The sequence below is a fragment of the Rhinopithecus roxellana genome, chromosome 1 (genome assembly GCF_007565055.1).
Source record: "Rhinopithecus roxellana isolate Shanxi Qingling chromosome 1, ASM756505v1, whole genome shotgun sequence".
NCBI lineage: Eukaryota > Metazoa > Chordata > Mammalia > Primates > Cercopithecidae > Rhinopithecus > Rhinopithecus roxellana.
Genome location: NC_044549.1, coordinates 21,596,929 through 21,613,288, shown reverse-complemented (window position 1 = coordinate 21,613,288; position 16,360 = coordinate 21,596,929). Strand labels below are relative to the sequence as shown.

The window sequence follows — 16,360 nt, the reverse complement described above, 5'->3', positions numbered from 1 at the left end:
GTCTGAGGAGAGCCCTAATACTTTCAACGTCTTCAATGAATGCTCAAGTGTCCTACTAGCTAAGATAATGCAACAGTTTTTTTTTTCTGACACAATAATTAGATTGTGCTTCATTTAATTAGTCTCCAGTCAGTTGCAAAACTGCAAATAATGATTGCTAAGGTGGATTTGACTTTGCCTGCTGGCCACGCAGAGGCCAATTCCTGAATTCCTGCTGGCCAAGCAGAGGTCAATTCCTAACTCTTGCACCAGCCCCTCATAAATATTTTGAAGAACCAGCCTTCTTTACAATATTTCTGCTGGGTTTGTTCCCCTCAGAAAACCTGTCATTTCCTACTAACACAGTGGCCTCACTGGCTTAACATGATGGCAATGACATATAGGAGCAGAACCAGCAGTGCCAGCTGGATAAATGTCCTAACCCGGATTGAGGGAGCTGCTTAGTCAAGTAAAAAATCAGAGATGAAAAAGACCTGTTAAATAACCCAGTCCCTCCTGTAGTCAGTGCCAGAGCATTCCTATGGTGAGAGCTTAGACCCAGCCAGCTCTAAATGACTTTAACAAGGTGCCTTCTCACACTTTATTTGGAAGATGGGGCTGTCTCTTCAACTTTTCTTTTTTTCTTTTTGGTAAGTTTTCTAACTAGAATTTCATTTGACCAGTGTTATTTAATTTTTCTCTTACTGTTTTTTGTTCAGCTACAGCACTCCAAAGAGGTAAGCGATTTTCAAAGAGTCAGTATAAATATACCAAGAAAGTTTAAAGTACTTCAGTAACCCAGCCATTCCACCCATGTGTCTATATATTTTGACCAAAGTGATGTAAGGAGAAAGGTTACCCATGTGGACTTCAGAGGTAAATATGCCCAGGTTAGAATTATAGTTCTACTTCATTGGGGGTTTATCATTTTCATTATTATTGTTTCCAGTGACTGCCATTTAGTAAATGCTTCCTGTATGTCAGGCTCTATGGCAACTACTTTTGAAAAACTGCTAGCAAACTTATGAAATTGGTACTGTCATGTTTATTTTAGAATTAAGATGTAGTAGTTAAGACTGGAAGCCCTGTAGTTAAATGGCCTGCTTAAAAATGCCAGCACTGTGACCTTGGACTTGCACTTGACCTCTCTGTGCCCAGTTTATCTATCTGTAAAATGGGGGTGATGACAATGCCTGCCTCATAGATAGTTCTGAGGAATAAATGTCTTAATATGTGTAAACTGATTCAATCGGTGCCTAACATGGAGCAAGCATTTAAATATCATCCATATTGATTATATAGAGAAGTTTGCTCGAGGACAATTCATTAGTAAGTGGCATCCATTATTAAGCAGTAGAATATACTAGCATTGTCAGGACACTTAACCTTTGTTCCTCAGTTTTTCTTAATGGCAAAATGGGGATAATGCCATATCTCCTGCAGAGGCACTGAGAAGATTAAAATACAATAAAGTAGGTAAAGACTCGATTACAGAACTCAGTCCATAGTTGAGGCTCACATAGTAATAGTGCTCTCTCTATGTCTCTACATCTACATCTGTAGACTATATGTGTATACATACATGTATTATACATAATGTATAGCTTTGTAGCCATAGACTTACTCTTAAATGTTTCTCGTAATATAGGAACTACAGAATGACTCAAAATATATTTTTATGAGTTTACACCCATTGAAAAGAATTGGGTTGGTTTACTGGATAATTAAAAACAGTTTCCTTCTTAATAAGGTTTTATTTTATATTTTTAGCATTTTGATAGTTTTTAATATATTATTTCCGGATTCTTTAAAATAGTTTACCAACATTTCAAAACTGCCAAAATACTTCTTCTTTCACAAATACAGATCTGCCATAATTTCAATTTTTATATCTCAGAGGGAAGAGACACAGTTACAACTTAGCAGAAAGAAAGAAATGTGATGATATGTTTTTGCTGTTGTGCTTTTTTTTTTTTTTTTTTTGGTGTGTGTGGGAAAGGGTGTGATGTCATCTTGTCTCCGCCCCCCGTGAGTAAGCCCACGGCACAGCTAAATGCAGCCGCCCGCCTCTGTCACTGGGAGACAGTCCACTTAAATGCAGCTCCAGGGTTGCGAGGCACCCACCAGCATCATTCCCCTTGCGAGGTGGCAAATGCAACATGCTCTCCAGCTTGGGGTGTCTACTTCTCTGTGGAAGTATTACACTAGCCCTGGGAAATGCACAGAAATTGCCCAAAGGCAAGTAGCCTGATGTTTTATGTTTTAAAAATAATATTAAGATATAGACGTTTTTAAATGTTGATTTTAAATATGATCTGCTTTACCATATGGGGGGAATAGAGTTATTCTGCAGAGAGTCAAAGTTCAAATGTTTGAAGGGGTCGCTTAAACTTTTACTTTCCCCTCCTGTTCTTTACTTTTCAATTACAGCTCTTTATTGCAAAAATGAAAACAAACTTATTACATTGAGCAGTTGTTCATCAGAGCTTGAACGGTATGCTTTCAAACTATACTACTTGTATATTGAATCATATTATGTAAATGGATATTACAGTCTGTTAAAAAGAGTTGTTTGGTGTTTTTATCCTCCTCCCCAGAGACTGAATCAGTAGTAGCTTAAGATTCAAAAGAAGCTAATTCTGAAACCTTGAATCTTTGATGTGAACCTCAAACATACCTGACTAGGAGGCTGAGGGAGCCTAGGGAGGTCAGACCAAAGTCCGGTCATGTGCTAATGTGTAGACACGTCCCTCCAGTGGAGTTTGGAAGAGGGCTTGATCTGTTGGACAGGACACTCCCCCTTTTCCTGGCTAAGTTGTTCTCATTTTAGTGTTGGTATTTTGTTTACAAATGTTATCAGAAGAAAATTAAAATTTCTAAATTTTGACCCTAAAAACAACCCTTTGAGCCCATCAGAACCAAAACAAGAGGCTTTTGCCTCTCCTGTCTCTGAACATAAATGTTGCATGTACTTTTGTTTCTCTGCAGAGGCACGTCTATAAGCCAATTCTAGCTCTGTGAAGGCTTTTTATGGTTGCAGACTGCTGTAGTCAGCAGGATTATGAAAAACAGGCTGGAATTTACCATACAGTCATGATGGAAAACATCAGAGGTAACGCAGAGCTGCAGGCTTGTCAAGAACCTGGTATGCCTAAAGTCAGAAAAAAAAGGTTGTTAGTGTCAGAATATCCAAAAGATGATCCCCAGGTCCTCTCCCTGGGTAGTGTGCTCCAGGATCATCCTGTCCCAAGTGAAAACTGTTCTTTCCTCGGTGGGTAAAGTGAAACTTGAATCTAGTACGTGAAGGCTGAAGCGGTTGGTTAGTTGATAGTTCACATGAGGATGTGAACAGCAATAAAAAAGACTAAGTAAACTTTCTCAACTCCGATCAAATAATTAAAGAAAAATAAAAAACAAACACTCTTAGATCTTTTTCTACCAAGAGTTTTGCTCCTTGATCACAGTAAAACTGGGATTTAAATAAATCAATTATGAGCCACAAGCATGCAGAGTTAATTGGACCTACTCAAGGAATATTTAACAGTGACATATCATTTGAGAAGAATCTGGGGGTTTTCTCAGGTTTAATACCTACAGATGGCTTTTATTTTACTTTTTATTCATTGCATAGGGATGATATAACCACAACTTTGTTACTGCAAACTTCCGCAAAATCCCAGTGCTTTAATTATCATGTTGCAATCACTAGATACAAATCTCTTGATATAATTTTTCTTTATTTATAATTGTAAAGAAAAAAAAATACTTGTAAAAAATGGCCACAAAACTTTTGTTGTTTATTTTAAAAATATTTGTAGTTTTGGTACTTTGGGAAAAAACATCAAATTATAATAATTATAAAAGAAATGGCAAATCTTGTTTTTAATACTATGTTTTTTCTTTATTGGAAAGTGATTGAGGATGTTTTAGCTGAAGTCATCTTTTTCAAACTGTGCTCCAGGCAGAGGGGCACTCTTTGTCCTACAATGGGTAGAGTTTGGGGTGAGGGTGAAAAGGCAGCTGATTCCTGTCAATAACTTGGGGAGTCTTTATGAGGGGGAATCACAGTAAGTGTTAGCAGTTTGCACGTTCTCAGTAAAGAAAATACAACTTTTTGTTTCTTACACTCATTTGACTAAGAATCCTCTTTTCCATAGAGATCTATAATATCTTAACAGGGGTTTGTGTGTCACAAGATATGTTTGGGGAAACGTAGAGTTTAAAAAGAAGAAAAAGGAGTAAAAGTTTTACTTTTATTCTTTCTTCTACTTTAGAGTTGGTTAAATACTATTTGTGACTTAAGAAGTGGTTAGAATTCTGGCCGGGCACGGTGGCTCAAGCCTGTAATCCCAGCACTTAGGGAGGCCGAGACGGGCGGATTACGAGGTCAGGAGATCGAGACCATCCTGGCTAACACGGTGAAACCCCGTCTCTACTAAAAAATACAAAAAGAAACTAGCCGGGCGAGGTGGCGGGCGCCTGTAGTCCCAGCTACTCGGGAGGCTGAGGCAGGAGAATGGCGTAAACCCGGGAGGCGGAGCTTGCAGTGAGCTGAGATCCGGCCACTGCACTCCAGCCTGGGCGACAGAGCAAGACTCCGTCTCAAAAAAAAAAAAAAAAAGAAAAAAGAAGTGGTTAGAATTCTGGAACTAGAAAAGACATTCATGATCACTTAGTCTAGGGATTCCCAGACCTTTGGATTTATGGACCAACAAAAATACACAAATCTTTTAACACCAGGGTTCTGTTATAGAGAGCATACTTGAATTTTGCTATGTGAGGATGCTCAAAGGGGACAGGAGAGAATGCCTAGTGTTTATAAAAGTAAACCATTTTAACAGTTTTATAAAACAAATAAATTTAATTTCATAAATAAGTCCATTGTTATTTTTCTCATTCTCCCACAGACTAATGAAAAATTTATCACAGGCCAATATTTGGAAACCACTGACCTAATATAACCATTTATTTTACAAATGAAGATACCTCAAAGCAGGGCAGATTTAGTAACTTTGCCATGTTAATGGTGGAGCCAGGACTTGATACCTAGCTTCTCATTCAAAATCCATATTCTAACCTGCCTCCTGCCAGATAGGCAAGTTCCCTGACCCCAACCTTAGGAATGACATTCTGTGGTGTACATGTGAATGCTACCTATTCCTTGAATAAAAGACTTTCTTTTACATTTCTTAAACATTACTTTATTTTTTAACATTTTTTTCTAAGAACATATCTACATTTTTATGTACATATGATGTATATATATGGTTATTTATAAGAAGTCAGTTGTTATATGTGGAGTGCCTGTTTGCACATACTTTCTTCTAAAGTATGTACCTAGCCACATACTTTCTTCTAAAAAGTAAGTTATTAAAAGATTTTTGCTTACTTTTTAAAAGCTTGGAGACTATTATTAATGGACCTTTTCTCTTCCCCACCATGAAATTACTATAGTTTTGGCAAATTATTTATTTTTGTTAGCCTCGGTTTTCTCATTTGTAAAATGGGACTAATGATAACTATCTCATAGTATTTTAGGATCAAATGAGGTAAGAGACACAAGTCTGGCACATAACAGATTTTAAATAAATCCTTATTGGGTCATAGAAAAGGGGATCAATGTTGAAAAACATGCACACTGAATAACACATGATCTTGTATTCAAAATGTAAGACAAATCTCTTGTAAGGTAGGAAATGAGGTGGTGTGATCTTGGCAGAAAGATGGGGTAAAGGGCTGCAGTGTTGTTCTACGTGGCAACAAGGGAAGGCTTCTACTGCATTCTAAGTCTGACCACTGTCTGCCCATATGGCCAACATTACCCTGTGGAAAGCTGCACCTTTGCTTTAAGATCAGCTTTTCCATGGGGATTTGTAAGATGTCATAGACCCTCCAGGTGAGCGCCTGTTAAACTTGTTTTTCAGGAGGTGAATTAGACCATACTAGAGAAGAATTCTCACGTTGTTTTATACCTTTGGAAGCCCCTGTGCTCCAGCTACCTCTCAGAATCTTTATTCTTGGCACCACTGACCTTTTTTCTTTTCCTGGCAAACAGGCTAAAATAAAAACCAGTGAGAACAATATGTAATGAAAGGAGACAACAAAATCTTATAGTAGGAGAGCAGGCCCTTGACACACCTCTGCGTGGAAACTCCAGTATACAGACGATTATAGTTAGCCCGAAGGCAAAGGTTATTATTTTTAAGCAAGTGTGAGAAAAACCACAGAGGAACCTCCAAGATACAAGTGTAATCAGATGACCAGAGGGCATGGGGATCTTGCGTGTGACTCTTGGGATGTGATACAGGGAAGAGGTAGCTGGCTCTTTGCTTTGGGTTCTTACCTAACAGAGTAGAAATATCTGACTTTAGGAACAAAACACAGAGCAGATGATAATCGTAACAGTAACTGCCATAGCTGTTAATAACTATTACCATTACTATTATCACAGATAACATTCTTTGAGTATATCCTGCGTATGGTAATTTAGTGCTTCATATTTTAATGTGGAAAACCTAATTAAATTATTGAAGCTCCTCCATTGTCTTTGTCTGTCTCATACTTCTATGACAAAATACCTGAGACTAGGTAATTTGCAAAGAACAGAAGTTTATTTTTCACAATTCTGGAAGCTGGGAAGTCCAAGATCAAGGTGCTGACATCTGGTGAGGGCCTTCTTGCTGCATCCTCACATGGTGGAAGGCAGAAAGGCAAGAGACGGATAAACTTCCTCCATAAGCCTTTTTGTAAGGGCACCCAATCCCATTCACAGGGAAGGAGTCCTCATGGCCTAACTGCCTCTTAAAGGCCTCAGCTCCTAATACTATCGCACTGGCAACACCTGAATTTTGGAGAGAACACATTCAGACTATAGTACCTATGAAGCAGGTAAATATATTATTCCCATTTTACAGAGCATAAAATTGTGCCTCAGAGCGTTTAAGTAATTTACTCCAAGTAATACAGCCAGAAAGTGGCAAAAGACTATACCTTTAATTTTGATGCAGTATTAGTTCCCTGCTCTATGTGAAGGTACATTAATTTGTTCAAGTAGCAAATTATATTGGATGTATACACAGAGCACTGGGGCTGGGGAGACAAAGCTTGGTACTTGTCTTCAGGGAGCTGACCAGCTTGTGGAGGAGAAAAGGGACTGGTGTGGAAAGGGATAATTACAGTAGAGAAGGGTCATCCTTCAATGTCGGTGAAGCACAAAGCATTTTGAGAATGAAAAGGATCCAATCTGGATGAGAGGTATGAAGAATTATGAGAGAATAAGAAACCCAAATAGAGGTCTAGAGTACAAACACAAGTTGGGACAAGGAGAAGGATTGCTGAGAGGTGAGGGGCTTTCTCAACAAAGGTAGCTGCTGGCCCAGAGCCCAGGCAACCCCAGGGGCCAAAGCTCAGTGAGTGTTAAAGTACTGAGAGGGAAGCCTAGACTGAAAAAAACCATACAAGATATAACTGTGCTCTCCTTGTCTCTATCTGGCCTGACTCCTCATGATTGATTACAAAGAGGAAATAAAATGTTGTCTTTGGAGAGGAAGGCTCTTACATCTTGCTCTGTCAACTTTCCAGCTGCTCACCTGGCAGCTGGCTCTCCAGGGAGCCCTTCCAACCTCACTTTGACAAAACAAGAATGTGTCACTCCAACAGCTCAGCCCATTTCTCCAAGGGGTGGTTGATGCTTATGGGAGGCTGCAGAGGATCCCTTCCATCTTAAGTTATGGAACATAGGATACTGGTGAGGAATGCAAAGCCTACTTGGTGTGGTTCTGCTTTTATTTGAGTAATATATATTTATGTATTGCTGGGACTGTATTAAACAGTACATTAGAAAAAAAAATGGTTCTGCTGCTAAAAAGAAGTTTAAAAACCACGAAGCAAGAAAATTACTTTAGCATCTTTTACAGCTCTAAAGTTTCTTGATAGTTTTATTGATGTGTTTGTCTATCAATCATTAAAGATTATCAGTAGTCCTTAATAATTCTTAAAAGTATGATAATAATCATCATGTTTCATATCAATGGTATTTAATGCTGTGTTTATGTAAATTATCTCATTTTATCCTCACATTTGTGAAATATATTATTATTATCTCCATTTCACAGATGAAGAAATAAGCTTAAAGAGTATGTTAGCCTTCTGTGGCTGCATAAAAAATTTCCACAATAATCTTTAATCAACTGTTAATAATCCTTAATAATCAATGGTCAACACATCAAGCATAGATTATTAAGCATCTACTAGGTAAACTCAATGAGGTACAGCCCCTGCTATAGAAGAACCTTACATTACAAAGGCAAAAATTGACCAAATATAATTTGTTCTGATGCTACATTTAGAACCCAAGGTTTAAATAAACAAAGTTTTCTTGTGTTAATTATACATTCACTAGTTTAGTTTTATAGACTGCTATATCGGTCTATAAGATACTGTTAAGAATTTTTAGTATCTTGCCCTGTCTCCCTTCAAGAAAGAGAAGGGACACAGGGGAACACTTGAAAATAGAAGAATTTATCAATACAATATTATAACAAAGACAGTTAAAATGTTATAGGTTAATGTGAGTTTAGAGAAGGTTTTTTAAAGACATAAGTGAGGTGTTTAATGAAGGGAATGCCATTCAGGAGATGGGACTAATCACTCTATCTGGATCACCACCCTCAGAAAAAATTTCCCTTTTGCTGTTCCCTGATTACAATTTATAACAGTAGGTATAAACAAGAGAATATTGAAAGTAAATAGGTGAATTTAATGAAATTGATCTCAGAATAAACATAAAATTAATAAATAGGACACTCTAATGTGATTATCTAGATTATCTAGTGACCTAGAGAGATTGCTAAATAGTCAAATTAAAACATATTTGTTAAAATGACCCCCAAAAAGTAAAAATAAATAGTATCAGCTAAAGAAGGAACATGCTAAACATAATATAGAAAAACAATAATTGATATATATATATTCTATTAAAATAACATTTAAAAAGATGATAAGCATATTACTATGTATCAGGCATGATATTTAATGCTAAGTGTTTATAAACATGTGAAATATATATTATTATCTCCATTTCACAGATAAGAAATTAAAGAGTATATTAGCATAATCCCAGCACTTTGGCAGGCTGAGGTGGGCAGATTACTTGAGATCAAGAGTTCAAGACCAGCCTAGTCAACATGGTGAAACCCCATCTCCATTAAAAATACAAAAATTAACCAGGTGTAGTGGCAGGTATCTGTAATCCCAGCTACTCAGAAGGCTGAGGCATGAGAATTGCTTGAACCCAGGAGGTGGAGGTTGCAGTAAGCTGAGATTGTGCCACTGCACTCCAACCTGGGCAACAGAGCAAGACTCCATCTCAAAAAAAAAAGAGTCTGTTAGTTATCTTTTTCTTATAACAAATGTCCACAAAATTATCAGCTTAAAATAACATGCATTTATTATTTCACAGTCGCTATGAGTTAGGAGTCTGAGCCTGGTTTAGCTGGGCAGACTGTCCTTTCATTCAAGATGTCTCACAAGGCAACAGTGAAGGTACTGGCCAGAGGTGAGGTCTCATCTGAAGGTTTGTATGGGGAAGGATTCACTTCTGAGATCACATGGTTGTTAGGAGAATTCAATTCCTTGAGGATCATTGGTTGAAGGGCCTCATTTTCTCACTGACTATTGGCCTGAGGTTGCTGCAGGTCTTTGTCACATAAGCCTTTCTATTAGGCCACTTGCTTCATCAAAATGTACACACCCAGAAGAGTCTGCAGGTAAGATGGAGGTCACAACCTTATGTAGCCTAATCACAGAAGCCACAACCCATCACTTCTGCCATATTCTATTGGTTAGAAGTAACTCACAGGTTTACCACACAAGTTGATTGTACACCTTAGGTTACGTAAAAGTCTGTCCACCACAAAGAGCTCAGTGGCTGGTAGCAAGTGATATAGTGAAACTATGAACATGGGAAATCTAACTCCAGAGAATATACTGGTTTAAGCATTAAAACTCCCTCAACTTCCTACAGAATTAAGCATTTTGTGGCAGATGCCAACATTGGCAAACTGCTAATTTGTCTCCCTCAATGGTTGAAGTTAATTATAAGAAATCTCTGAGAATTGAGATAAATATCTTAAGAGTACAAAGTATATATTCAGTACCTGATGTGGACCTTGTTTTCTGTATACAGGAGCCCAGTCAATGCCTAGGTTCCTTTGCTGGTTTCCTCTGTGGTCCATCAAGTGTGGTTGATATCGTGCAGAGAGGCACACAGAATTCCTCCAAAACAGAAAAAATGCTTTTATCCCTGCCACCATCTCTTAAAGGAAAAGAAAAAAAAAAAAAAAATAAGAAAAAAATTAACATATTAAGTAATTAACACCTATGAACTTGATGATACCATGATAAAAAATGTGCTTTTCTGGCTGGGTGCGGTGGCTCATGCCTGTAATCCCAGCACTTTGGGAGGCTGAGGCGGGCAGATCATGAGGTCAGGAGATGGAGACCATCCTGGCTAACACAATGAAACCCCGTCTCTACTAAAAATACAAAAAATTAGCCAGGCATGGTGGCACATGCCTGTAGTCCCTGCTACTTGGGAGGCTGAGGCAGGAGAATTGCTTGAACCTGGGAAGTGGAGGTTGCAGTGAGCCGAGATCGTGCCACTGCACTCCAACCTGGGCGACAGAGCGAGATTCTGTCTCCAAAAAAAAAAAAAAAAGTGCTTTTCTGAAACTTCAGTGGAGTGGGTTTTAGAGTAAATGAAAGTTACTGTAGATCTAATTAAACTTGTGTGTAGAGAAAGAAAATACACTTTTATCAGTGGATATGATGGAAGCAACTAGAAAGACCAAAGGAGTTTCTCTCAGATCCTGTTCAGTGTTAATAAAACAATTCTTCCATATGCTCTCGGGAAACAAAATTTAGGTTGTACACAGAAAATATTCTAACCATGACACTCGGAATCTCATAGAATGTTTAATACTAGATACCCTGTGGGTCTCTTCTCTAGCCTACAGTCTTCTCTTGTGTTGGGAAGGCCTCAAAAGCTCAGGAGGCACACGGCAGGAAAGGCTGGCTTCAAGGTCTCAGACCACTTTGGCAAACTTCTGTGGACAGCAAGACTAAATCAGTACTTATTCTACTCCATATAATATTAGCTTGGGTTTCCCACCGAGAGCCTTCCACAGCAAGATTGTTGGAGTGTGTTGTAGGTTGTAGGTTTCCCTCACCTACTAAAGCCTTGACATATATTTACAGTGATTTTGATGAACATTTAGAAGCCTTAGAGCTGCTCTGAGGTTTAAGGTCCTCTCAGTACACACGCTATGAAGTCAGTTAAAGTTCCTTCCTGTGGAATTCTGAAGAAGGAGCTAGAAGATGTGACATTTTCATAGAAGATTTGTTGTCATTCTCCAGTCAAAGATCATACTTAGAAAGCCCACCCATTAGAAAACCAGGGCAAATTCACCCACTTCAAGCATCTTCTGGTCACACAAGAAATTAATTTTAGAGAAAATTGAGGCCTAATTCACATCTCACCTATGACATAGCAATTCAATATTTTCTTCATTTAATAAGTTTACCCGTGACTATAAATACTGTAACATATATCCCAATACAGGCTATAGCCCAATATATTTAATCCTGGATGCACATGAGAATACTAAAGTTTTCAAAAATATCAGTAATGCTCTGCCTCCTCATCAAATTTATTTTAAATTTGTCTAGGGTGGGATATTTATTTTAATTCCTCAGGTGATACTAATATGACCAGGGTTAAGAACTACTAATTTGGAGATTTTTGATAATTTGCATGTATAAGTGCTTGATAAATAAATCTTTCTTGATGAGTACAGAGTAAAATTTAAAAGTTGCTAGTATGTTTTTCTACTATTTAAGTTTTGATTTCTGCAAATTTAAAAGTGATTTTTATTTTTATGCTGCTTTGTTCCAGGATTTTAAAACATTGTTTGAAAAAAATTTCAGAGTTCCTCCTGAAGCTATAAAAAATAAGTAAATGTGTAAAATTGAGATGAACATTTGTTTTTAGTGTTAGAACATAAGTGCTACTCTCAGAAGCCAGATCTGAGAAGTTGTGACTGTGATTTTTAAGACCAGACTTACATTTATTCATTTTGTCATTCAATTAATATTTTTTAATCATCACATTAGGATTACAAAGATGAATAAGACATTTCCTGCATTTAAGGGATTTGAAATCAGTTCTATTTAAAAACACTTGGCCACACAAAAGTCATTTAGTCTTACATGAAACTGTTGGTGTGTTAATTCTTTATCCTCATTTAACAACCAACATTTGCAGGAGCTAAGCTATCCCACTGTGTTGCCATGTATTGGCTTTAAGTGATATACATAGGAAGAAGAAAAACGAATTCAAATGTAATCTGTTAAGAAAAACAAAGCACCTCATGATTTCAGCACAAAATATAGGAGTTAAGCAAATATGCAATGAATTTCCATACTCAGAAAGTACAGATTATGTAGATTATATTGAAAATAATTTATTTAATTGTACACATTAACATATATATTCCAGCTGATTTTTCTATCTTATGTTAAGGATAATTTTTCAGCATGTAGCATGTCTTATAATCTGAAACATATTTAAAATGTATTCTACTGTTTCTACTGTTTCTCTAATGTAATGGAAGTTCTCTCTTCTCTGAGTAGTGGTGAATGAAACCTTGCTGAGACTTTGAACAGGAGCGCTTTGCTTACAACATGATGCCAGGGTGGAGTTTCAAACATCCTTTCTCATTAAATACAATTCTGTGATTTTTCCCTTCTGTTAGCTGATAAGAAAACATTCTGGTTTCCCAAGGGTCCTCCTGAGAGGCCACTGTGCACGTGTGTGTGGGTGTGCGAGACCTAACAGGCCTTGCTTCTCTCAGAGCAGCAGATTCTGTCGTTCAAGGAGGGGCTTGGAGTGTCTGCCAAAGTCGTGCTGGCAGCGAGCTCTGGAATTTAGTTCTGTTCCAGCTATGTCGGCAGGAGATGCAGGACAATTTTCTTCTCCTTTCACTTTCCCAGATGAAGTTAAGACATTCTGGCCAGTTAGTTTAGAGTAAGGTATCAGATGACCTGGAAGACAGTCCCTCCATTCTTCTCCAGGCACATCCTTTCCAAACTCTCCTAATGATCCTGCTGTCACAGAATTCTTCCCTAACTATTCCTTTTTACAAGAATTAAAAGGAAAATGATGCTGGGCATGCTCGGCCATATCAGGTTTACTTAGTTTGTAGTTTTGTTACGAACTGGAAAGATAAACACTGAAAATTAGCAACATGGGTTAGTGGGTAAAGTGCAGGAGTACACGTGAGCCCAAGTAAGTCATTAGGTTGGTGCAAAAGTCATTGTGGTTTTTGCCATTGCTTTTAATGGCAAAAACCTCAATGACTTTTGCACCAACCTAATGCTTCACCTTTCTGAACATCAGGGTTTTTTCCTCTAAAAAAAGGAAATAATAAAATTATCAGTCCTCTTTTTAGCTTTCATTAACAAGTAATATTCAGGTGGCATTAATGGATTTTTTTGATAGTAACTTTTTAACCAAAGTAAACAAATGTGAAGACCAGGTACATTTTTAAAACTCTTTACCTGCTGATATAGTTTGGCACTGTGTTCCCATCCAAATCTTGTCTCGAATTGTAATCCCCATAATCCCCACACGTGGAGGGTGGAACCTGGTGGGAGGTGATTGGATCATGGGGGTGATTTCCCCCATGCTGTTCTCACGATAGTGAGTGAGTTCTCACGAGATATGATGGTTTTATAAGTGGTAGTTTTTCCTGCACTCTCACACGTTCTCTCTCTTGCCTGCTGCCATGTAAGATGTACCTGCTTCCCCTTCTGCCATAATTCTAAGTTTCCTGAGGCCCCTCCAACCATGCAGAAGTGTGAGTCAATTAAACCTCTTTCCTTTATAAACTACCCAGTCTTGGGTATTTCCTTATAGTAGTGTGAAAATGGACTAATACATCTGCCTTGGCAGTGATGGAAAGATCTAGACATTCCAGTAGCCTGGACACTGATACTGAGCAGAAAGAACACCCTGGCTGGGTGTCAAAGTCCAGAGTGTCTGAGCCTGTGGTGTGGCATCCACACATGAAACAGGATCTGCAGAGAGGAGCCAGGGCACTGGGAGTATTTTCAAAATAATTCTTGCCATGAGCATCCCACTGCTGTTCCCTCATCCAGCTCTCCCTGAAGAAGTTTGGAAGATCCTGCTCAGAGCATGTTTGTCTTTTACGGTGAAACATCTGAAAGTACAAGTTGTGGTCCTTGGTCATTTTTTTCTCCGCCTATCCTTGGGATGCAATTCCATGTGACTTGGCCTGCTTCTGGATGCCTGCTGCAGTCTGTCTGGTCAGTCTGCAGGTACTGGATTAGTTTGATTGCGTGACTCTTTTTCTGCACTCCCTCTTTTCGTTCCTAATCCTTCTCTTTCCTAAACTTTCATCCTCCTTCTTCTGCCCCTCCTTTTTGTCCCTTCTCTCAACATGATGAGAGTCTTCAGAGCATTCTCCTGGCTTCCACCCCCAGCCACTCCTGCTGACCACTTTGGCCTATGTCCTTGCCTCACAGCTGACTCCTCATCTGTTTGGATGCAGCAGGAATTATCCTTTGGAAGACAATGCACACTTTATTATCTTTTTAAAGGCAAAAGTGTTGTTTCTATGTCATGCAAAGTATTCCACTTGGTTGAAGAATATCATTGCTTCCTGTTCATTTATCTTGTCATGACCAATCTTGGAAGAGCACACATTTATATTCATTTGATCAGCTCTGTGTATATCATATTAGACAGACCGTAACTGTATATTCACACCATAGCATTCCTAAATGGCTTTGGTTGTAACATAAATCACTACGTCCCTTGAAGGGTGGCAACAACATATGCACAATAGCAGTCAGACATTATACTGTTCTTTTGTAAAGCTTGTTTTCAGTTTATTCTGGATGTTTGTTCTATTGTAGTTGGAGTTTGATATTTTGAAGAACTTGCAGAGAATTCTGCTGTTTTCCAGTGGATCTTTCATTCAAATGTCATATTTCTCTTCATTTTTCTTGTAACCAATATTTCCATGAAACTGAGTTTCTGTGTAAAGTGTGCCCAGGAAATGGTGATCCTGTAATTCACAACTAGATCACAGTTGCAGGCATTTAATACCATTTCAACATATAAACCTCTTTCTTTGATCTCCATTTCTCTGGCTGGCTGTTTTTGCTATACTCAATGGATGACTTCCAAATTTTCCTCTCACTCTTTGTTTATAACCCTCTTCTTTCCCACTTGCGTGTCTTCTCAGGTTCTAATTCTTGTGCTTGGAAGACCCTCATGATCTCTGCTATGGTAACTTTATATGTTCTATTGGCTTTTAGACTTTTACATTATAACCCATATTAATAGTGAATACTGGAAAAAATGTGTATTTCAGTGAGCTTTCCAAAGCCAGGTGTGTATGCGTTTGCACATACGCATGCCATGTTGGATTGTTGTGCTGGTTCATCTTGTGATACAAATAAAAAACAAGGGATGCTGAGGCGGGAGAATGGCGGGAACCCGGGAGGCGGAGCTTGCAGTGAGCCGAGATCGCACCACTGCACTCCAGCCTGGTAGACAGAGCAAGACTCTGTATCAAAAAAACCCAAAAAACAAAAAACGAAAACAAATAAGAAATAAAGTCCTACAAACCGACTAAATTTGGTGTGACACACAATGAATTTTTGAATGAATCAACATATTGGCAGTAGCATGGTTTAGAGTTTTGCTCTAATGTGTAACAACCTAGTTGCAAAATTCTTTATAGACAGTCTTTCAGCAAAGCAAGTGATTTTGAACATTATCCCATTTTATGAACAACTCAAATTTTAAATATTGATATTACAACTGAGTTACCAGAATGACTAATAAGAAATATCATTGGATTACTTAGAGAATCAACAATACTTCATAGGACAGGTTAGACAAAATTCCTTCTCCACATGTTCTTGGCAATAAATCCCATTTTCACAATTTTCGAAAACATGTCAGTGCCTTTTCAAATATTTTCAGGTGCCTTTCTCAGTTGTTTACAAGGAATGTGCATTGAGTCTTAGAAAAAAAAAAAAAAAAATCCCATAAATTTGTCAGCTGAATTGCATATATAACACTTGTTCTTAACTGGCCATTCAATGCAAACATCTGTTTTCACTTACGTCGGAAAATTAAGACAACAAGTATTTACTGTGGTGTTTTCCAAAGTCGTCATAACCCATGGCTCAGATGTCATCTGTATGGTTTCTGTGGTGTCCCAGAAACATCCATTTCAAACATTCCTTTTCATGGTTGGAGGTTGATAGGCCACAAAGGGACCACAGA

General features: G+C 38.1%; 1 protein-coding gene across 21 annotated transcripts in view; it reads left to right on the top strand.

Annotated features, from left to right (window-relative positions):
• Nucleotides 1-1,999: 1,999 nt before the first annotated feature.
• The window catches only part of ABI3BP (ABI family member 3 binding protein), a 260,542-nt gene continuing 246,181 nt past the window's right edge, over nt 2,000-16,360 (top strand). For 10 of the 21 annotated variants that reach the window (XM_030940179.1, XM_030940164.1, XM_030940144.1 and 7 more), the window contains exon 1: nt 2,003-2,217. In XM_030940179.1, the coding sequence (XP_030796039.1) occupies nt 2,139-2,217 (79 nt within the window). In that variant the 5' untranslated portion in view covers nt 2,003-2,138. Of the gene's footprint in view, nt 2,218-16,360 lie in introns of all 21 variants that reach the window. The other 11 variants (XM_030940197.1, XM_030940157.1, XM_030940160.1 and 8 more) reach the window with 5 other exon arrangements.